Source organism: Cyprinus carpio, chromosome A11 (genome assembly GCF_018340385.1).
Source record: "Cyprinus carpio isolate SPL01 chromosome A11, ASM1834038v1, whole genome shotgun sequence".
Taxonomy (NCBI): Eukaryota; Metazoa; Chordata; class Actinopteri; order Cypriniformes; family Cyprinidae; genus Cyprinus; species Cyprinus carpio.
The window spans coordinates 14117919-14141208 of NC_056582.1; the positions used below are offsets into that span (position 1 = coordinate 14117919).

General features: G+C 38.9%; 2 protein-coding genes across 2 annotated transcripts; both read left to right on the forward strand.

Moving 5' to 3' along the window:
• The first annotated feature begins 263 nt into the window (after positions 1-263).
• LOC109100640 (guanine nucleotide exchange factor MSS4-like) lies at positions 264-1628 on the forward strand. The gene is made up of 3 exons (XM_042766380.1): positions 264-467; positions 600-768; positions 968-1628. The coding sequence occupies exons 2-3, from the start codon at positions 619-621 to the stop codon at positions 1214-1216; spliced, it is 399 nt and encodes a 132-aa protein (XP_042622314.1). The 5' UTR covers positions 264-467; positions 600-618; the 3' UTR covers positions 1217-1628.
• A 2119-nt stretch (positions 1629-3747) lies between these two features.
• Positions 3748-23176, forward strand: LOC109098333 (lysine-specific demethylase 5B-like). Its single transcript, XM_042766379.1, has 28 exons — positions 3748-3967; positions 4972-5170; positions 6702-6779; positions 7671-7793; positions 7983-8153; positions 9503-9631; positions 9725-9818; positions 11429-11496; positions 11582-11740; positions 12041-12160; positions 12245-12403; positions 12512-12693; positions 12836-12998; positions 13136-13255; positions 13722-13916; positions 14205-14386; positions 14504-14628; positions 15137-15287; positions 15377-15491; positions 15569-15924; positions 17775-17913; positions 18022-18201; positions 18304-18456; positions 19827-20237; positions 20337-20427; positions 20522-20727; positions 21868-22137; positions 22272-23176. Exons 2-28 carry the CDS (start codon positions 5018-5020, stop codon positions 22401-22403), a joined length of 4425 nt encoding a protein of 1474 aa, XP_042622313.1. The 5' UTR covers positions 3748-3967; positions 4972-5017; the 3' UTR covers positions 22404-23176.
• The last annotated feature ends 114 nt before the right edge of the window (positions 23177-23290 follow it).

The following is a 23290-nucleotide window of genomic DNA, read 5'->3' on the forward strand; positions in this document are numbered from 1 at the left end:
TCTTATTTGGTGGATGTATATGGTGGCGATGAACATGGAAATTATGTTCACGATTAAATTTCTGTTAGTCCGTTTTTATTACACATTTACAGGAACACTCACAGTACACAATTTACGATATTTGTATAAATAAATGATAAACCATACAATAATGTAACTGTGTGATATATTCTCTGGATTTAGGCGTTCCCCTCGTGCGAGCACAACATGATCACAGCGCTTGAGATTGAAAATGGAGTCTGTTATTCTGAGCGGAACGTAAAATTCGTGGCTTGTTTTCAACCGGTGTGCTTTAGCGGTTGCGCAAATATTAGCAGTAGCCGACACTAGACCGCTAGTATTTTCTTACTATTGTATATTGTGTTTATACTCAAGTTACCATATTTGTACTCAATATTTCGAAGACTATATTTGGGTAATACATCCGTCTTAAACAGAACCGGTTTTCCTCATGATCTGACTCAGAGGCGAGTATTCTTCTTTACTAGTTACTCATTTAGACAGCTATTTATATTAATATCATATTAGATGTATTGATAGACCGACCTCAGTCATGTAATATATGTTAAATTCTAACTGATCGTATGTTCTGGTTTAAGTTTGAACAACTAGCATAACATGGATGACAGCAAACAGGCCTCCTCTCCCGAGGGATCTGCAGACCCCTCTCTCGTGTCAGAAGAGGGTAAAAATGTGAAAGCAGTGTTGTGCCAGAGATGTGGCTCCAAAGTGCTCTGCCCAGGCATGGCACTGTTTGCAGAAAAAGAGGTAAAACATTTTAAATATAGTTATGGTTCATATGTTATATCGCATGATAATTAAATATAAGTAAGTAATTTGCACAATTATAGTCTGTGTGCACAACTGACTTGTAATTTTAAACAATTCATGTTATGTATGATGATGATGATATCTCAAGAATGTTGTGTCCTCTATTTTCTGTGCAACACCCCTTTCCATTTACCAGCTGTTTCTGCCTTCAATGAGAAAGAAAACCTCCATTGGTCAGTCGGATGGGACGCTGGATGGGGACACGTTAACAGCTCACTGGCTGGTTGATGACATGTACACATTTGAGAATGTGGGCTTCACAAAAGATGTAGGCAAAGTGAAGTACCTTATCTGTGCGGATTGTGAGATCGGACCCATTGGTTGGCATTGCCTGGATGACAAGAAGAGCTTCTATGTGGCATTGGACAGGGTGAACCACGAATAGAGCACTTACTGAAGTCACTGTTTGGAAAATTCTGTGGTATTCGACTACGTAACTCATATGGGGTTCATATTTGAACTACTATAGGTCCTGTTTTTGTTCTTTTGGCAGAGTTCAGATAAATGTAGTTGGTTTTTGTATAGCGTTTTTTTTTTTCTTCATTGTGACATTTTCATTCTCACCGAACTGTATGCTTGCACCTGTCTATGATAGTCTGCCATAAAGAAATGGAGATGATCCTTTTAAACATTCCTTAACACAAGGCCTTTCCATCCTTCTTATCTCTCCATGAGTAACACATGAAGTCACTTTTGTGAATGAAAAGATTTAGGGCAGTCCTTGTCAAATAACAATAATTCATCGTTGACTTGCAATATTAAACTGAAAAAAAGTTAATAAAATAAAACGAAACTGTTCTGAGTTTTGTTTTTGAGTTTTGTCCTTTAAAAAAATACACACACACAGTGGGTACAGAAAATAATCACACTTTGTTGCTTTGCAGCCTGAAATGAAGACGGACACAGTTTTTGTTTTATCCAGCTGTATTTACTCAGTGTAACTTATAACATCAAAGATGAAAGATAATACACCAACATGTCAGAAAAAAAAATGTAAAAACAGAATCACTGAGTTGGAAAAAGGAACACCCTCCTCCTAAAAATGACTTGTAAAGTCAATCAGGTGTAGCTAATTACCTAAATGGCACACAAAGCCATTTGGCTTTCAACTGTGGTCATTTTGATTAGCTCAGCATGAAAAGAGCTTTCCTGGAGCATTTCAGTCCTTGTTGTGTAACTGAAGCAAACCATTAAATATGAGTGACAAGGCACTGTCAAAAAATCTCCAGGATCTACAGGCACAAGTCAGGAGATGGATACCAAAACATGTAAAATGCTTAGAAGCACAGTGAAGCCTATCATTAGTGATTGGAAATCGAGGCTTCTGAACAGTTTGGGGCTTTAAAAGCACAATATGAAATGTTTCGGCGCTAGAGGACGCGTATTGAAAACAAAGAGGTTTGATCGCGTGTGGAATCGTGGGAGTTGTCGTCTTCATCCCCACAGCCGACGCAATCCGACGGGGCTCTGGCAGAAATCATGCTAATGGATGAGCTAATGATTTATTAACGTAGTACAGCGGTTCCCAATCCTGGTCCTGGAGAACCCCCAACACTGCACATTTCTGGTGTCTCTCTTATCTGACATACACATTTGAGGTCTTGAAGTCTTCATTAATGAGCCGATGAGCTGAATCGGGTGTGTTGGAATAGGGAGGCATCTAAAATGTGCAGTGTTGGGGGGTTCTCCAGAACCAGGATTGGGAACCACTGGCGCAGAAGAATGAAGGGGGAGAGTTCTGTTATAATGCTACTCTGTGCAGTTGTCACCAGTCTATTAAAACGCACAGCATATTAAAGCATCTTTGGTGTTTACATGATTTCTACAAAACAAACTCGGAAATCGAGGGGTTATGACGTAATTGGCAGGCGACACAATAACATATGGACACGGTCCGTGTCGCTAGTTAAAATTGCTTATTTCTCTACATTCTCCAAAACATTTGGGATAATGCAAGTACACGAGTCAGCAAAATATATAAGACTGTTCTAGTGGTTTTTGGGTAGTTTAATAAAAAATAAAAAAATCTTGCATATTATTCCTTTAATGAAATTGTGCCGAAACACGGTTAATTACTCGAAGCTTTTAACACAGTGTGCATTAGCGACATCTGGTGCTCAGACTTGGTTACTCCGCCAAATTTAACAAAACATAGCGGGGCAGTGATGTTATCTGTGCCAACTCGTGTCATGCCTAACCTGGTCAGCGGATTCACATATTGATCAATAATATGAAATATACAAGTGTGTGATTATAATTAATAATTGACGTGAGTAGTAGCAAAAAGTATTTTGGGTGAGCTGTTCGGGGTCTCTGATATTGTCATTTCGATACAAGCATCGGCACAGTGTGATACAATAGTGCTTTGAAAACTGCGTCGGAGCACCGGAGCCTCGATCTCAATCGTCCCATCACTAGGCCTACCTATTATTAAGAAGTGGAAGGTATTTGGAACAACACAGACCCTCCCTGCATCAGGACGTCACTCCAAACTGGATGAAAGAGCCAGGAGGAAACTGATCAGAGAGGCGACCAAGAGACTCAAACCCCATTGAAAACATGTCTGTCTTCATTTCAGGCTGCAATGCACAAGACATTTGATTATTTTAAATGGGGGGTGATTATTTTCTATACCCAGTGTATGTGTGAGCGTGCTATTTTTCATACAAGTTTAAACTAAATCTATATTTGCTGTTGTCATATAACGTACTTGAACAAAAATAGTATATGTATATGTTTTCATGCTTTAGACAAATAGGATTTATCTGATCACCCTGACTGGATGTGCCACAGTGAGCAAGAATATTATGCTTTAAAGTTATTTGGAGAAAATAACCCATGACACACACACAAAGATGGTTCGTTCATTTCAGCAAGTATTCTTGATGTCGTCGGTATCAGGTCAGGATACTCCTGCCACACCTCAGTCTGCGTCGGTAGGAAAACTGTGGCTGTTTCCTGGGAAAGGCGGATCAGGGAAGCGGGGTTATCTGTCGTGTTAAAGGGGCGACAGCTTCCGAAGTGACGTGTGGTACGTGCTCATAGATCTCGCTCGCATGGGACAAAACAGTGGATGCTGATGGACCTTCTTGCACAAATATATGTAAAGACAAAAGTCAACCGCAACGCCAGTACGGTGAGATACTTTCTGTCTTGGCACAATATTTAATTTTCCGCTGAAGGATCCTGCGTTCCGAAATAGGGTCATGTGACGGTTCAAATGCCCACGGATTATGTATTCAGACGGTTTTTGATGTGCTGTTTGCACGATGTCACCCCGCTCCAGAGGTTAATCGCGAATTTAAATGTCAGTCGGGTGGCGGAGTGACTAAATTCATCGTTCCTGGGCAACATCTGTTACTTCCTAGTAGGTAACTTGAAAGAGTCCATTTAAAGAAGTAGTTCTGGTGAAAATGAAGCTGTGGCGTATCAATCCGCGCAAGTCACTTCTCTAATTCAATGGCAGCCTACTTCTGCCTTTTTAAAGCTCTTTAGGGGAGACTTTAAAACGTATAGACGTATAAAAGTTTTTGAGGGGGTTGTCATATATAAACAGTTTTGTTTTAACCACAGATTTCATGTTACTTAATATGTTTACGCCTTCGCGAGGAGATGAAGCGAAGAAAAAAGCAAACACGTTTGAAAATATAGCCTGGATTAATTTTATAAACAGCTACTTGTGTCAGATTTGAAATATAATTCTATATTTTGTTTGCTATAATATAATGAAATTAAATGAAGTAATGTGTATTTGTTGTGTTTAGTGTATCATGTTGATCGTGGCTGACCATTACAAATCCAAATGCTTTGTTAGTATTGATCGTTACATAAATGTTGCGATGTTGAAAAAAAGCGGGGTTTCCACTTGCCATACCTCATGGAAAATTTCAGTGTGCATTTCGCATTTTAAATAACTTTTGTACAAATCTACATTGGTGAGAATGTCGGATGGAGAAATGAAATCAAGCGTCTCTACTTTTGAAAGCGGAAGACTACTAAGCTCTGTAACGTTGGAACTGCGTCTGTGTGTACGTTTCCCAAAGTGGATGAGGATGTTAATTGTCGGAGTTCAGGTGTTATCATTCGTTAGTATGGCATATTTTCGAGACTAATTAAAACATTTACTTCAACTTCAAACAGTTTACTGCAGTTTCTACATGTCATCATTTGGATCAAGTTCCCCAGAATGACCCAGTCACGACCCAACGAGTTTATTCCACCACCGGAGTGCCCTGTGTTTGAGCCCAGTTGGGAGGAATTTGCCGACCCTTTCGGGTTCATCAACAAAATACGTCCCATTGCAGAAAACACTGGCATCTGCAAGATCCGACCGCCCCCGGTAAGTTTCTTCGACATATAACAGAACTGTCAAATGCACGCCAGCTCTCGGTCGTCTTTTTAACTCGTAGATCGCAGCTCCCGAAACACTTTTTCTGAAGACAGGTTTTTTTCAACATGGCGGATTGCGGCTCCAGCCATTGCGAACGTTCGTAACGGCGTGTGCGCGCAGCTACTAGCTACGCGTGAATGCTCGCGTGCGGTTTACTCCAAAAGCGACCACAATAACATCGCTTACTTTCTTTTCAGCAGAGTTTTATCGTACTCTTGCACTAATTTGAGCACCACGGCTGTTCTTCTGCTGATACTTTAAATAAATGTTTGGTTAATGGAAAATGTTGGGGGACAGAATGTAGTGATTGTTATTGTGTCCTAAAAACAATGTTGGCTGGAATGCATCCACCCAAACAAAAACCATCCTTGATCGTGAATTTCTATCCTAGGGCAAATATTATATAAATTAATTTAACATTTTAGTTTAGAACATTTTGCGACTAACCTGGATATTTTGATGAACATTTATTTTTTTAACCATACAACTTCCTATTTTTACCTTTAACGTCAAAGCTTTTACTTTTGAATGTAACAATTTATTTGGTTTTCTTATGATGGTGTAAAAATGTCTGTTTGTTATGCAAAAGTGTATAAAATGCATTTTGTACTGTTTATTCGGTGCTACGGAAATACTGTCTTGACTAACAATCACCACTTTTGCCAGTAAATAACGTAAAACCAGTCCACTTGTCAACACATTTCTGTCGTTTATCAAATAATTTAAGGTTTAAGTTTTATCTTGGAAAAAATATGTACAAATTTCGCTGAAGTTTGAGGTGGTGTGATTGATCTGGGTCGTCGTCCTCCATGTTGTGCGAGTAGTGAATTTGCATCTGGCCACTGAAACTGAAATTTGATGTAAATAATAACGCAAGTGAAAAGCGTGATTCGGTTTAGGTCGCGTTTTAAACGTTTAAGTTACACAGATGTTGTGTTTAGCTATGTGTATTTTTGCGTTTGTCTTGTTATTCACAATTGTTAACACCCTAAGACGGCCTCATTGGAAAGATAAAGAGATGTCTTGTAGTCATCTGTACCCTTTCTAGTATTCTATACTGCGAAAATGCTTTTATGACTGATGTTTTAGCAAGTATATCTAAATAAAATGTTAATAGTTCCAGAATCATATCGGTGGACCCTTTTATAACTTTGTTTTACATTGTATAGAATTAATACCTATTTCGTGACGTATAACGAAAGTGATTTCGTGAAAAAAAACAACTCAGGACCTCTTGAAATTAAGACAGTCGTGATATTGTTTTGAGTATTCAACGGTGTGTGTGTGTATATATATATATATATATATCACCTTGATGTAGGTTAAATGTTATATCACTTTCTTATTGTATTCATAAGCATCATTGTTCAATAGAAAGGTGGCATAATGGAAAAACCCACATGCACAATTATCTTCCATTAGACAGGAGTTTAACACACTTCTACTTATTTATTTTATTTTTATTTTTTTTTTATGTCAGGGATGGCAGCCACCATTTGCCTGCGATGTGGACAGACTGCATTTCACACCACGCATTCAGAGGCTCAATGAGCTAGAGGTGAGACTTTTTTTTTTTTTCTTTTTCCTTTTTTTGTCTCGTCTTCTGCTTGTTAGATATTTGTATTTGCAGATAAGTTCATGTGGCCTTATTAAACCTAAACCTGCAGCCAGCGTGACCTCTTTTTTTGGTCTGGCACACTTAAAAGCACAGGGTTTAGTGTCATCGCTGAAAAGGTCACTTACAAAAAGAAAAGTCACAATAAGATCTCATTGTTGCTACTAGCTCTTTTGGTTGCTCTGTTTTTTTTTTTTGTTGTTGTTGTTTTTTATATAAACTACTGTTCACAAGTTAGAGGTCATAAGAATTAAAAAAAAAAAAATTGAAGATGTCTCCAATGCTCACAAAGGCTGCATTTATTTGATGAAAATTACAGTAAAAACTAATGTTGTGAAATGTTATTTCAATAGCTCTTTTCTAATGTAATATTTAAAAATGTAATTTATTTCTGTTATAGCAAAGCTGAGTTTTCAGCAGTCATTACTTCAGTCTTAAGTGTCACGTGATCTTTCAGAAATCGTTTTAATATGCAGATTTAGTGTTCAAGCATCATCAATGTTGAAAACAGTTAAGCTGCTTAATTTTGTGGAAACTGCGATTAATTTTTTTTTTTTTTTTTTTTTTTTAGGATTATTTGATGAATAAAAAAGAACAGCATTTTTGGTAGAAATATTTTGTAACATTATAAATGTCTTACTGTCACTTTCGATGAGTTTAATGCAATCTTTGCTGAATAAATTTATAAAATCTAACTGACCCTAAACATTTGAACAGTAGTGTGATGTATGTGTTTGTCTGTGTGTATAAATTCTTTTGAATATAAAATGCCATGATGCTTTCTCCTTTGAAAATCAGAAGGTCTTTTTCTGATTGTGTTGTGTTGTTTTCTAGGCCCAGACCAGAGTGAAGCTCAACTTCCTGGACCAGATAGCAAAGTTCTGGGAACTGCAGGGTTGTACATTGAAAATTCCTCATGTTGAGCGCAAAACTCTGGACTTATATGTGCTTTACAAGGTAGGACTGAGGTTATGTCATCTTTAGCGGCCGTGTGTAAAGTTTTAAGCATTATTACTTAATTTCTGCAATTGACAGGTAATTTAGCATGTTAGAGTTGAAAACACTGTCCTATACTTTATCAGTGGCCTTTTTGAAAATCAAATATGGTTGTAAACATGTCTTTGGTGACCCCCTGTTTCTGTCTAGCTGGTCAATGAAGATGGAGGCTTTGATGTGGTCTGTAAAGAGCGGAAATGGACCCAGATCGCACTGAAGATGGGCTTCGCTCCCGGCAAAGCAGTTGGCTCTCACCTTCGTGCTCACTATGAGAGGATTCTCTACCCATATTATTTGTTCCAGACAGGAGCTAATCTTATGGTGAGGTTGCTAAAGCACTTGGATAACTTCCCCTTTCCCCTTTTCAGCCTCATGTCATTCAGTTTCCATCCTTATCAGGATAAATGTTCTTTGTTATGGTGCACACATGACAGCCATTGTACATGATTTTTTTTATTTTATTTTTTTTTAAATTTGGCAAAGAACTTCTCTGTATCTGAACAGAAGGGGTTGGCCCAGTTTATGAAGCATTGTTGTTAAGCGGCCTAGTTTATTTCCACCATATATATTCATTGCAGATTAGGTGGCGCGCACGGTTATTTACATAAAAATGTTTTCGGGACATACAACTATGAAGTGCAGTGAACAAACTTGAGGTTGTGTTCCTGTGTCTGTTTTTACAGGGTCTCATTTGTAGTTTGTTTTTAGTCTTTAAGTAGTGTCTGGCAGGCTGTTTGTCTGTGTTTTGGTGTTCCTGCGGGTTCAGTGGTTAACAGCTTTCTCTGACATGCATGTTTTTCTGTACTGTACCCGCGGTCCCATCCCCCATCCATAAAGGGGTGTGAATTCGTTCAATGAGCCCTGAGCTATAGACCCACTTGCCTGCTGCTTTTGCCCCATGGTTAATACCCTAGGGGTGATCTGCTTTGCCTCTCACTGTTACTGGCTTTAATAATGTCCAACCTGCTGTCATGTGGCTCTCTGGTTAATTAGATAAGAGTGAAGCCACATGTGCACACATATAATGGTGTTATAAATACAGCTATGCATTTGTATTATTAAATTTTTTATTATAAGGGTTTTTATTGTAAATGTATGGGCTTATTACATGCATGGTGTCATCATTAATAGCGTTGGGCCAATAGATGATGTCATCGTCCGGCATCGTGGACCAGCCGTGTTATTTGTTTTCCCGTGCCTTTCTCCCCCCCCCCATACCCCCCGCAATCCACTGCATCCTAATTCTATGTTTGGAAAGGAAATTATGCGTGCTCTCATTTTACTTTCACTTTCAAGATCACATGGACTCTATACTACAGAGTTCAGTGGTAGGTACTGACGCTACCCCACATTTTACAAGATTAGATATTTGTCAGTGGTGCTCAGTATCTGCAAATACTTCACCATTGTCCTATCAGTCATCTCTGCTTACTCTGTTTATTTGGTAAGTGAAATGTTATGCACTGTTATGTAACAGTCTACAGCTAGCAAGCGGCCCCCATGTCATCGTCAACCACATTGTTTCACGTGTTATTTGTTTTCCCGTGCCTTTCTGTCCGTGCCCCCACCCCCATGTCATCGTCAACCACATTGTTTCACTCTAGACATCGTCCGATGCCAGTTTGGTAGACATCGCCCAACCCTAATCATTAAATCTCTTTCTTCAACAGAACTCACAGAAGCCAACTCTGACTAATGACACCAAAGACAAGGAGTACAAACCCCATGACCTGCCCCAGCGTCAGTCGGTGCAACCAGCAGAAACCTGCACTATCGCCCGCAGAGCTAAACGGACCAAGGTAAAGGACAGATACAGAAATCTGATTCATACCTGGACCAGTTTGTTCTAACTAGTTAATAATGCCTGTAGTTGACATTGCCTCTCTTCATAGGGCCGCTGTTTTAAATCAGAACTGGGTGAGGTATGCGAAAACAAACCCAACCTGAGGAGGAGAATGGGCTCATATGTGGCAAAACCAGAACCAGGTACAGATCCATATTTTAGATTTCTACATTTACTCCCAAAAATCACTTTGCATGTTTTAAAGTTCATCATGACTTGGTATCTACATCCATCTACACTCTTTCATCCATCCACACTTTCTATTCTGCATGAAAGTAGGGCTGGGTGATATATCAAGTTTGTACGATATATCGATATCTATATATTTTTTTTAGAAAGATTTGGTATGGCACTACCGTTTATATTGATGTACAGTAGTTTGTTACGAGAGCATCTGAAAAATAGCAGAGGACACGGAGTGAGCTACTCCGGGAAAGTGCAGATTTGTTCTAAACATGAGACATGCTTTATATTAAGGGCTTTTAAATAACTCATTAAGATATACAGTAATTAACACCGAGTTTAAAGCAGCTTGCTCCGTAAGAGGCTCTGGCAGATACATGTGCTGCTGACAGAGAGGATACTTGTGCTGTTTAATGGGTAATCAAAATATAATGCAATTATTTTGTGCAATTATTTTGATTTTCAATTTTCGATTTTTAGTGAATTTAACTTCTCCTTTAAAATGCATTATTTTTTGTTTTTAGGTTACAATGTTAGAATGTAATGTGGTTTTTAGGGTGCTTTCACACTAGCACTTCTGGTGTTTCTTTCCTGACGCGCTGCAAACAGAGAGCTGTATATCTCATTTCTGTTCGCCTTCAGTGTTCTTTAGATCATTTGCAGTACATTCGTAAGACAGACGTAAGTGCCGTTATGTACCGAAGCTTTTTAAACAAAATGAACGGTTCAAAAGCGTAAATATATAAAAATGCAGAGAGCAATGTTATGCATTTGCTGCCTTCTCCTGTACCGCCATTACTCAGCAACGGGATAAACAGCTGCTGGCTTGATGACGCAAATGAACTGCGGTTCCGACCCAAATGACATAAAATGAACGCAGTCCAGCAGGGGGAGGGGGGAGTAATCGAACTCAGGTTCGGACCAGGCAAGTGAACCAAGTGTGAAAGCACCCTTAGCCTCTTTTTTGCACATAATAGCCCATAGCGTACATTTTTTTTTTTTTTTTTTTTTTTTTTTTTTTTTTTTTTTTAAATATTATATTTGGTTTCATTGCCTTTAATATAAATGTTGTTTCATTGGAGAACATTGGGCAGGTTTAAAAATAGAAGTGTGTGTGTATATATATACATACACACACACCATATATTGCAATTCAGCCAAAAAATACTGAATTATGAAGGTGTGTTTTTTTTTTTTTTTTTCTTATTGCCCAGCCCTACATGGAAGCATTAAATTGATCAAAGGTGACAGTAAAGACTTTTACCTTATCACAATAACTTTCAACGTCAGATGATCAAAATATCCTGGCTGTTGAAAATTCAGCTTTACCATCACAGGAATAAATTACATTTTAAAATAGAAAATTATTTTAAATGCTAAAATTATTTCACAATATTACTTTTTTTTTTACTGTGTTTCTGATTAGATATATGCAGCCTTGTTGAGCACAAGAAACTTCTTTCAAAAAAATCTTACCAATCCCAAACTTTTGGACGGTAGTGTACTTCCAAATTTTAATCTCTCTGCAATGTGACATTTCAAACTTATTTACTTTACAAATTTCTTTCAGTAAATAATATTTCAGTGGATGTGAAAGAAGAACACGTTGAGCAGCAAGTTGAAGGTGAAAAATCAAAGGTGAGGGTGGAGGTCAGAGGACCATTTGGTTTTTACAAAGTATGCACTGTATTCCTTTATGACAATGTTTGTTTTTTCCCCATAGGTGGAGCAGTATATTTGCTTGGTATGTGGGGGTGGAGGTGATGAAGATAGACTATTGCTTTGTGATGGGTGTGACGACAGTTATCACACCTTCTGTCTGATCCCACCCCTCCATGACGTCCCCAAAGGTGACTGGAGGTGCCCCAAGTGCCTGGCTCAGGTGAGCCACTCCCAACTGTCTACTTTTGCAAACTGATGACATCATGACAGCTTCTTTGTCTTTGTCACATGTTTGCTTAGTGACCTCATATGATAGTTATGTTACCTTTGCTTAAATAAATACAAAGTCTTATTCTTAGATCTGTTTTCATAACAAAATTACAGCTGCTCCTGTTTGTGCTCTCTGCACCTGTTATCTACTGTCTGTTAGTACATGTGATGTTGCTTAGTAGCACTGGATTGTATTTAACAGTCATTTGCATTTATTTTGTGATGACTGGCCTCTCTATTCTCCCTTTAGGAGTGTGGTAAGCCACAGGTGGCATTTGGGTTCGAGCAGGCCTCCAGAGACTACACCCTCCGCACCTTTGGAGATATGGCTGACTCTTTCAAGTCTGACTACTTTAACATGCCTGTTCACGTATGTCTGTTAAACAACACTTGTAAGACGAATGTGGTTGCATACCATGTAGAATATGAAGTGATCGGCCTTGTCGTTTGGCAGATGGTTCCCACAGAGCTGGTGGAGAAAGAGTTCTGGAGGCTGGTTAGCACCATTGAGGAGGATGTTACTGTAGAGTATGGGGCTGATATTGCTTCAAAGGATTTCGGAAGCGGCTTCCCTGTTAAGAATGGCACATTTAAAGTCTCACCAGAGGAGGAGGTACAGAAACAACCTTGAAATGCTTTGTTCTTGCAATCTGTATGCTGAAAGCCCAGATCTAAATCTCACAAATGCATGTTTCATGAAATCCTATTTCTTTTTGCTCAGGGTTATCTGAGCAGTGGCTGGAACCTCAACAACATGCCAGTGTTGGATGCATCTGTGCTGACTCATGTCACAGCGGACATCTGTGGGATGAAGCTCCCATGGCTTTATGTGGGCATGTGCTTCTCCTCTTTCTGCTGGCACATTGAGGACCATTGGAGTTATTCCATCAACTATCTGCACTGGTAATCCACTCGCACTTTCCAGATTGAAAGTAACCTATTTTACATAGTAGTACATGGCGCATTAAATGGATTGTGTATGCTTCATTTGAACAGTTTCTGAGCTTGTTGTTTTTCCACTCACTTTTGTTGTTTTGATTTGCAGGGGAGAGCCAAAGACTTGGTATGGTGCTCCTGGCTACGCTGCAGAGCAGTTGGAGAATGTGATGAAGAACCTGGCCCCCGAGCTCTTTGAGTCTCAGCCAGACCTGCTCCACCAGCTGGTCACCATCATGAACCCAAATGTGCTCATGGAGCATGGAGTACCAGTGAGTGGAGTTATGGACTAAACAAAGAGCATTAATAACATAAAATGGAGCCCTGTTTATTAATGTGAGGTGCATTTAATCAGTTTCCTCTTTCTTTCCCTTCTTTTTTTTTTTTAATTTTTTTTTTATTCCTTTAGATTTACCGTACAAACCAGTGTGCTGGTGAGTTTGTCATTACCTTCCCGAGGGCTTATCACAGTGGTTTCAACCAGGGCTTCAACTTTGCCGAGGCAGTCAACTTCTGCACAGCAGACTGGGTAAAAACACTTAAAGTCAGCATGAAATGAAAATTCACCTTATTTAATTTATAAATCCATGTTATGAATCCTATTGTGAATGATTCATCCATGCACATGTTATTTCTTAAAGTTATTGACCTTGTAATTTTTAATCATAATGTCGTAACTCCATCTTCTCTTGAAAATGTCTGTCTTTTCTCTGGTAATGAATGCCAGCTTCTCCTATCATTTAGTCTGCTTAAAACCTGCCTCTCTATTACAATCGATTGCAAGTTTGCTATTATTTTTTAGTGCAGCACCCGCATCTTAAAATCAAATGAACAACCAATGGAATAATAATCCGTTACACTCGACTAGATGTCAAAATATAAAATAAAAGATCTGTGGCTATTTTAGTTTCATTGTGACTTTAATAGAAGATAAGCATAAAAAATGCAGTAGAAGTTATGATCATAATGAACTCAAATACGGTCTTGTGTTTTAGATGCCTCTTGGTCGTCAGTGTGTCGAGCACTACCGATCCCTCAACAGATACTGTGTTTTCTCCCACGATGAGATGACTTGTAATATTGCCACCAAGGCAAACACTCTAGAGTTAGAACTTGCTTCTGCTGTCCAGAAGGACATGTGCGCCATGATTCTGGAAGAGAAGATGCTCCGTGAGAAAACCTATAAGCTGGTGGGTGGCCGTTTTAAAGGTTGTGAGCTCATTTAAGCTGCTGTAACTTGCACTTCATGACCCACTTGATTGAATAACCCCAAACTATGTATCTTATCTATCAATCTATAATATTATAATAGTAATATATATATATATATGTATGTGTGTGTGTGTGTGTGTGTGTGTTTTATTTATTTACTTGAAGTAATTAAACTGGCAGCTTTGTTGTCTCTGTTCATTTTATTTGTATTCTTTGTCTGTCTGTCTATTACTAATTGATCCCATTGTGTTTGTTCTGTTCTCTAGGGCGTGTGGCACTCCCAACAGGTTGACTATGATTTACTGCCAGATGAGGAAAGGCAGTGTGCTAAGTGCCGGACCACCTGTTACCTGTCTGCCATCACCTGTCCCTGTAGCCCCGACCAGCTGGTCTGTCTCCACCACATCGAGGACCTCTGCTCTTGCCCTGCTAGAAGCTACACCCTCAAGTATGTGTTTTCAAAAGCATAGGAAAAAATTCTGGATGATGGATCAAATTCAAAAGAGTGCTTGCATTCATTTAGCAGGTTTTCTTAAAATAAACTTTTTGTCTTTTACTTGCACAGCTATAAATACACACTTGCTGAACTGAAGCCATTGTTCCAGGCTTTGACGACTCGTGCTGAGTCCTATGAAGACTGGGCATCTAAAGTTAAGAAGATTTTGAAGGCAGATCAAGATAATAAAAGTGGTGAGTTATTGTAATATGTTTGTCTTTAACCCTTAGAAATCCCAAGTATTGATATTTATAATGTATTATATATTTTTCATCCTTTGGTCACCCTTTAAGAAGCTATAAGTTTAAACCATTTTGTTAGGCAGAATTTGCATTGGGGTGTAATTTTAAAAAGCTTAGCAAAATTGGAACACTGGGCATTTAAGGTTGCAGAATCCTACCACTATTTTTTGTTAACCTAAGATAAAGTTTTGAACTCACATTAACCGTAGGCTGAAAAGGCTCACTGTGTGAGAACAGTAGAAAAAAGATTGACCCCTAAAGCCTAGTGTTGCATGACTTAATTTATGTCCAAACTTTGAAGGCACGTAAGCTCTTAGCTTAGTAGTTTTTTCACATATTTAGTGAAAGTTAGGTATTTAATTGCTTTGTATAAAATGTGGCAGTTCTGCTACAATGGGTCTCTGAGGGTTAAATGCACTTTTTAGCATATCTAAAATAAGGGATTCTTCTCTCTTATTAGATTTGGAGGAGCTTCGTTCATTAGTAGTAGAAGCAGAGAAGAAGACTTACCCAGAGACTGACCTGCTAAGTCACCTGCGTCAAGTCATTCAGAATGCAGATAGGTGTACCTCAATGGCCCAACAACTCCTCAATGGCAAGAGACAGACAAGGTACATTTAATCTGTGTATTTTATAGAATATACTACAATTTTTATATTTTTCCTCAGTTAAACTGATGCAAATCTGTATGTGTTAATAGGTATCGCTCCGGTGGGGGAAAGTCTCAGAACCAGCTCACGGTGGAGGAACTGAGGTCGTTTGTCAATCAGCTGTATGAACTGCCCTGTTCCATCCGACAGGCCCCTTTCTTAAAGGTACCCAGCCTCACAACATGCTTAATGTAATTTTCCCGGATGTTGATCTGACATTTCTCCCTCTACTTCCATGTCAGGCTCTTTTGAACCGTGTTGAACAGTTCCAGCAGGACAGCTCAGATCTCCTTGCAGAGGACATGCCTGGTTCCTCTGCTCTCCATGGCCTCCTAGATGAGGGCGCAAGCCTGGATGTCGAGTTGCCTCAGCTGGCAGTGTTGAGGCAGAGGCTGGAGCAGGCCCGCTGGGTGGAGGCTGTTCAGGAAGCCAGCGATCAGCCAGCTGACCTCAGTCTAGACTGCATGAGGAGGCTTATAGATCAAGGAGTGGGCTTGGCACCACACGCCTGTGTGGAAAAAACCATGGCCCGCCTGCAGGAGCTGCTCACTGTCTGTGAACACTGGGAAGAAAAGGCCCATAACATGCTCACTGCTAGGTTTGTATCGAAGTTAAATTTTAATGCAATTTAAAGCAATGGTTCACACAAAAATGATTTACCCAAAAATAATTTACTCACCCCCGTGTCTTTCCAGAACTATTTTTTAAAGAAATTTTTAATGAAACCTGACAGGTTCCTGTCCCTCCTTTGCAATTCTATTACACCAAAACTTCAATACTTCAAAAGTTCATTAAAGGGTTCAGGATTACTCCACCCCAGAATGAAAATTGTCATTGATCATTAAATTGTCATTAAGCTTAGTTCGTCTTTGTAACACAATTTAAGATATTTTGTATGAAATCCGGGAGGCTTGTGACTGTCCCATTGACTGCCAAGTAAATTACACTGTAAAGGTCCAGAAAAGTATGAAAAGCATCATCAGAATAGTATAATGAATAATGACTTAATTCAACCATTTGTCTCCCCTGTATCTCTCCGCATCATTTTGGAGAATATTCGCTGAACACAAACTGTGTACGCTATTCTGTGTCAGCTGCGACACAAGGATATGTTTTCTACGTGTATTTACACTTTGATCTGAATTAAAACAGTTCATCCGTGCAGTGCGGCTGACACAGAAGAGTGTAAGCTGTCTGCATTCAGCGGATATTCTCCAAAATGGCGCTACGGTGATGCGGAGAGAGACAGAGGAGACAAATTGTTGAATAAAGTCGTTATTTTTGTTTTCTTTGTGTACAAAAAGTATTCTCGTCGCTTCATAACGTTACGGTTGAACCACTGATGGCAGATGGATTATTCTGACGATGTCTTTCATACTTTTCTGGACCTTGACAGTGTAATTTACTTGGCAGTCGATAGGACAGTCACAAGCCTCCTGGTTTTCATCCAAAATATCTTAAATTGTGTTCTGAAGATGAACAAAGCTTTTTTGGGTTTGGAACGACATAAGGGGGGTTAGTGATTTAATGACAAAATTTTCATTTTGGGGTGGAGTATCCCTTTAAAGAGAGAAAGAAAAACATTTTTCAGGTTTTAAAAACATTGTCCTTTGGTGTTTTGAAACTAAATGAAATTCTTACGGGTTTTAGAATGACATGAGGGTGAGAAAATGGTGACAGAATTTACACTAACAAACTACTGTGGCACCATGCAAACTCTTTACCACATTTATCACCAAGATCTGAGAACTGAACACAACTTCTGGTGGTTTAGGTTAGGCAGTGTGCATGGAAAAAAAGGTCTTCTGACAAACTTATGGTTTAATACAATTATTGCTGTCCCAACATGCATGTTGTAAAAAAAAAAAAAACACAGATGGTTGAGCTAGTTCTTATTGAGAATAAAAATGTGCAGGGTTAGCATTTTGATTTAAAGCTGCTTCCTGGCAGATTAACTGGATCGATCTATTGTGACATTGTGTCCAGTGCATCACCTACACTTTCCATGTATTGTTCAATGTACTGGTTAAAAGATTTGTTTAATGTTTTTGAAAGAAGTCTCTTATAATCACAAAGGCTACAATTATCACTGTTGAAAATGGTTGTGCTGCTAAATATTTGTGTGGAAACTGTGGTCTTTCTTTGAACACAAAATTCAAAAGAACAGAATCTATTTCATATAGAAATCTTTACTATCACTTTTCATCAGTTTAATGCATCTTTGCTGAATAAAAGCATTAATATATTTCAAATATATTTATATTTTAAATATATTAATAAAAAAAAAAAATACTGACCCGGTAATGTAAGTTTGTAGCATCCTTAAAGGAAAGCAGCATTTTCCCTATTTGAATAGTAGTTCTTAACGGAGGATATTAATTAATCTTGACCTTTAAAACCTGTAAAATAATGGAAACTATTATTTGATTTTTTTTTTGCTTATTTTAGGCCTCTTTATAGTATTGAGACACTTGAGGCAGCTATACAGGAAGTGGACAACATCCCAGCATACCTGCCCAGCTGTCTTCAACTTAAAGACTGTGTAAGCAGGGCCAGGGAGTGGATAATGGAAGCAGATGGTCTTCAGGTTTGTTTTACATATTTCTGTAATGCTCTATTATTTGTAACTCTACAATTGGATACATAGAACCTTGTGCAAGTAGCGCTCAGTCCATTTAAACATTTATTGCTACAGGCCGGAGGCCGTATTCCTGGTCTTGGCGCCCTGTCTGAATTAGTGTCAAGAGCCAGAGGAATTTCGGTAATGTTGGAACCACTGAGTCGACTGGAAAGCTTAGTATCTGAGGTACAGGCCTGGAAGGAGAGTGCAGCTAAAACGTTCCTGTTGAGGAACGCATCCCATTCTCTCCTCGAGGTACATACTTATTTACAACAATACTTATTTAGGATGTGAATAACTGTGATTTGTGTGAGTAAAATGAATTGTTCTGATTTAATTTGTGTTTGTGTCTTTAAGGTTTTGTGTCCTAGGTGTGAGACTGGACCGCTGAAGTCTAAGTCTAAAAAAAACAAGGATGTCTCAGTACCCTGCAAGAAAGTTGAAGTAAAACTGGACTCCCTTTTTGATGTGGAAAAGGCACTTTCTACGAGCAAAGATACAGCTTCAGCAGTAAGTCACATTTTGGTATAAAGTATGAAGTTATAGTACAGAGAAAGACCGCTTCTGCAGAAGAGCATCGGCTACTTCTTCTGCCTCTTTAGCCCAACCCACTGATTCACACATGTAGTAGGAGGCGATTAAATATGATGGAGATGCAAACAAAGGATTACTTAATCAACAAAACTATAGAGATGCCTCAGAGGATTACAAGACGTTGTGTTTTGCCAAGTTGTGGAAAAATAGTGTTAGGGTGATAAAGGAAGGCAATGCATAGACTGTGTCTACACCGTTGTTGTATCATGTCACATTGTGTCCATTTCTCCTTCGTGTCAGTAGTAGCGCTCAATCAGTTTACTATCAGGGATTTTTCGGGTCGTATCACGCAGTGCTGCAGCCAGTGTAGAGTAGACAATCACTGATCATAATGGGATCCAAGCTGCCAAAACAGTTTGTTTAATTTTTCGTATAAACATACGAAATAAACTGTTGGGTTCCTTTGCTTTTGGTCACGTCACACTGGGCCTCTTGTGTCAAGTGTAGACACTGTGTGATGTTAGAGAGACTGAAAATCTGGAAAAACAGGAATTGCAATAAGAACTAATGTGATTAAACTTCAAATTTAATAATCACATTAGCTGTTGCACATGCATGGTTTGCGGTTTCAGAGCATTTTGCAGTCTAGTAATACCACTGTTGAATGACTTACTGTTGATAATGATCAGTGCACATTTTATCTTCCAGCTGTCCATTTAAATAGATGAAGATAATTAAGAGTCCTGGTGTATTTCAGGCTTGTTTATAATTAAAAGTCCTGCATTATGCATAAAAAGTCATGGCCTTACGGTTAGAGATTCAGACTTGTAATCGAAAGGTTACAAAATCTACACCCCTCCCTCCACCAACAATACCGGTTAGAGATTCAGACTTGTAATCGAAAGGTTGCAAGTTCGAGTCTCGGGCCGGCAGGAATTGTAGGTGGGGGGAGTGAATGTACAGCGCTCTCTCCACCCGCAATACCACGACTGAGGGTGCCCTTGAGCAAGGCACCGAACCCCCAAACTGCTCCCCGGGCGCCGCAGCATAAAATAGCTGCCCACTGCTCTGGGTGTGTGTTCACGGTGTGTTTGTGTTCACTGGCTGTGTGTGTGCACTTTTGGATGGGTAAAATGCAGACCATGAATTCTGAGTATGGGTCACCATGTGCACATTTTATCTTCCAGCTGTCCATTTAAATAGATGAAGTAAAGCATTGACATTTCAAAATAAGTTCACATCTCACTGTTCACATCTGTGATGGACATCAGGGTATTTGCTCACTGTTCACATCTGTGATGGACATCAGGGTATTTGCTCAGACTTGTGTGTTCTTCTCCAAACAGATGGCCACTCTCAGTGATGTTCATCAGAAAGAGCTGGAGAGCCTGTCTATGTTGAGGACCTCAAATGAGTCGAAGCTTCAGTCTTCACCCAGCTGTTTGGCCCCCACTGTGTGCTTGTGCCACACTGTCCCAGCAGGCCCTATGCTACAGTGTGAACTCTGTCGAGACGCCTACCACAGCGGCTGTGTGCCAGGGTTTAAGGATATCCAGACAGGACTACCGTGGTTATGCCCGCTCTGCAAGCGCTCTGAGAAGCCGCCCCTGGATAAGGTGCTTCCCCTGCTCGCTTCCTTACAGCGGATTCGGGTTCGGCTTCCAGAGGGCGATGCTTTGCGATATGTGATTGAGAGAACGGTGCGCTGGCAACACAAAGTGCAGCAGGTTTCTCCTACACAGCACCAGAATGGAAAAGTGAGCTTAATATGTTCAAATATAATTAGTTTGAAAATCAATGAAAATATGACACCTTTTCTATTTATATTCATGTTCCATTCTATTAATATGATGCAGGCAAGACATATCTCTGGAACCGCATCATCTCAGACACTTGTTGGGAGCAACGGTTCTTTCTACATGCTGCAGCCTTGTATTCCTCTCAATGGTAAGTAAACCACACCTTATGTTTTTAATACACACTTACAGAGAGGTTGTAAATGTCTGGATGAAAATATTTGGGATTGTATCATGTGTTACAGAACTCAGTGCTGAGTTGGAGGAGCTGTTGGTGGAAGGTCTTCTCTTGCAGGTGACTTTACCTGAGCTTCAGCAGCTTTATAGCAGCCTGCTCAACAGGTTTTCACCATCCCAGCACTCCCTGCAGAGCAGCGAACACGATCACCAGTATCACATTGCTCAAGACAAAAGTCCACCTCACGGGAGCCCCCCACACAACAAAGGACAGGTGGGAGAACATTCCTAACTTGTTTACCAATCCTTCAATAGCATTAGTTTTGTAGCATTGTAAATTCCTCTGATTAAGACAAAGGATTCCCAAACTTTGTCAACCGAACAAAAAATTTATTTTATTTGACAAAATATTTACTTGAAGTTAATATCAATCATTTAACATTCACGTTTACGGTTCTCTGATGTTAGTTGATGGTCACATGACATGCAGGTAAACAAAATATTTAATCTTTCGTAAGAAATCGTAAGGGGAAAAAAAAAAGTGTTTCTGTGGATGCCTAATTCTGCCACATGGTGAAATCATCATGCTTGGTAAATCATAATTATGACGTAAGTTATAACTGACATGGAAGAAAAAGTAAAAATTGTCAATTTAACATTTTGTAGTAATTCTGACTTTGTCAATCTTGACTTTTTATCATAATTTTGACTTTGTCATAATTAGGACTTATGAGATAAGTCATAAATATGAGATAAAAGGTTGATTATGAGTCATTAAATGTCCATGTCATTAAAAGGTTGAAATTCTGTCATAATTGTTACTTGGTGTCTCATCATTTCAATTTTTATATCATAATTATGATTTACCAAAGCATGTTTTTTTTGGGGTTTTTTTCCTAAAGGTGACAGAAATGAGCTCCACATGCTTGTAGTTTGATTTGATTTTAAAACTATTTATGTATTTCAATGTTACATTTTTGTAATTTAATTATTAGCTTTTATCAACTCTCAAAACCAAGTTTGAGAAACCCCAATTTATAACAGGTTTAATATGAAAATGTGTCCAAAATGGCAAGAGAAATTATTCTAAATTTTTTTCTTCGGTAGTGAATTTGAGTGTTAAAAATCAAATTAAAATATAAATTTTGATATTTGTATGTTCTCTATGATTATAATGTTGTGCTGTTAGTGTAGCAGCATATAAGTCATACAATAAATCAGTTTTAAATGAAGCCACCTGAGTGCTATTCATGTGAACTACTGCCTTTGTAGAAAGTCCAAATCAGCCAATGACAAGGTTCCGTAACTGTTGACGTGCTACTTAGAAGACAGCCGTTTATGTAGGGAGCTAGACCGCTCACTAAGTTTCAGAACGGAGCTTTCGACAGATTTTGATGTCATTTGTTTCATCTAGGATGGAGTTCCAGAAACCAAGAAGGAACCTGAAAAGCTTGAGAAGAACAGCAAACGGCGCTTAGAGAAAGAGAATATAGAAGGGCAGCACATAGGAAAGACAAAGAAGCCCAAGAAAAAGAAGCCTAAAATGAACAAAGAAAGGAGGAGAGAGGAGAAACAAACCACCTCCCCCTCCAACTCCCTTTCTGATCTATCATATTCAGACGACTCCGAGGAGGATTGGTCTGTGTGCTCGGCAAAGCAATGTCAACAGCCAGAAGGAAACGAGGTTAGTTCTGGCATAATTGAAATGCTTGAGGTTTTGTTTTCTAATCCACTGCATCATTCTTGCTTCTACAATTGGGTTATTGTGGGTCTCTCTCTGCCTGCATGAATAATTAATGCTCTTTCTCATCCTCGCAGGTAAACTGGGTCCAGTGTGATGGCAGCTGTAACCAGTGGTTCCACCAGATTTGTGTGGGAGTGTCTGCTGAGCAGGCTGAGAATGAGGACTACATCTGCGTCAGCTGCGCAATGAACGATCTGACCGAATGATGACCAAAATCATGTTTTTCGAAGGATAGTCAACAGGCTCCCCGTTTTGCACATAAGTTACATCACCAAGACTGCACCAGATATCATCCTCTTACTGAATCCCGCTCCCTCTGCTCCCTTGGTGCTACTGCCTTCTTGATAGGACTGTTAACAAAAATCTATGATTCTTCTGCTTTTTGTTTTGTATTTTTGAAGATTTCCTTCTATAACATTTTATTTCTTCTTCTCTAGAGAACGTGATGCATAGATGTACCTCAGGGGTTTCCATCCCATAAATGCAAAACAATGGGGAATTTCAGCTTCCCCAAATGTATGTGTTCATATTTATTGTTTTATTTATTTTTTATTTCCCCAGTCGCCTTTAGAATTTCTAACATGAGTTTATCAATCTGGGCTATTTACACCAAATAATATTAATTAGACTAAACAAAATGGTCGAATTATTTTTGGAACCCACTGTTTTGGTACATGTGTCTAAATAATATAAAATATTATTTATTTATCCCAGCAATAACTTGGCTGGTTACCCTGATTTTCAGTAGCTTGAGATCCGCTCTGATCTGTTGCTTGATGCATAAGAAGTGTTTGTACAGAATCCTAATATAGGTTGTCAGACAAATGAGATGTAGCTGGCAGAAGAAAAAGCTGTGTGAAATATACTTTGTGATGTATACTGTGGCTTTCTTTAAAACTCAAAACAGATCTTTCCGATGTTAATTCAATTGTGGAATAAAATGGTTTGTTCTCACCTATAAATACTGATCTACTTCTGATATCATGAGCCCTTTTATTCTTTATCAACTCAAAACTCAAAAATAATATATAAGAACCAAGCATCAACTAAGTAAAAAAAAAACAAAAAAAAAAAGGCAGTACAGTATAGCTGT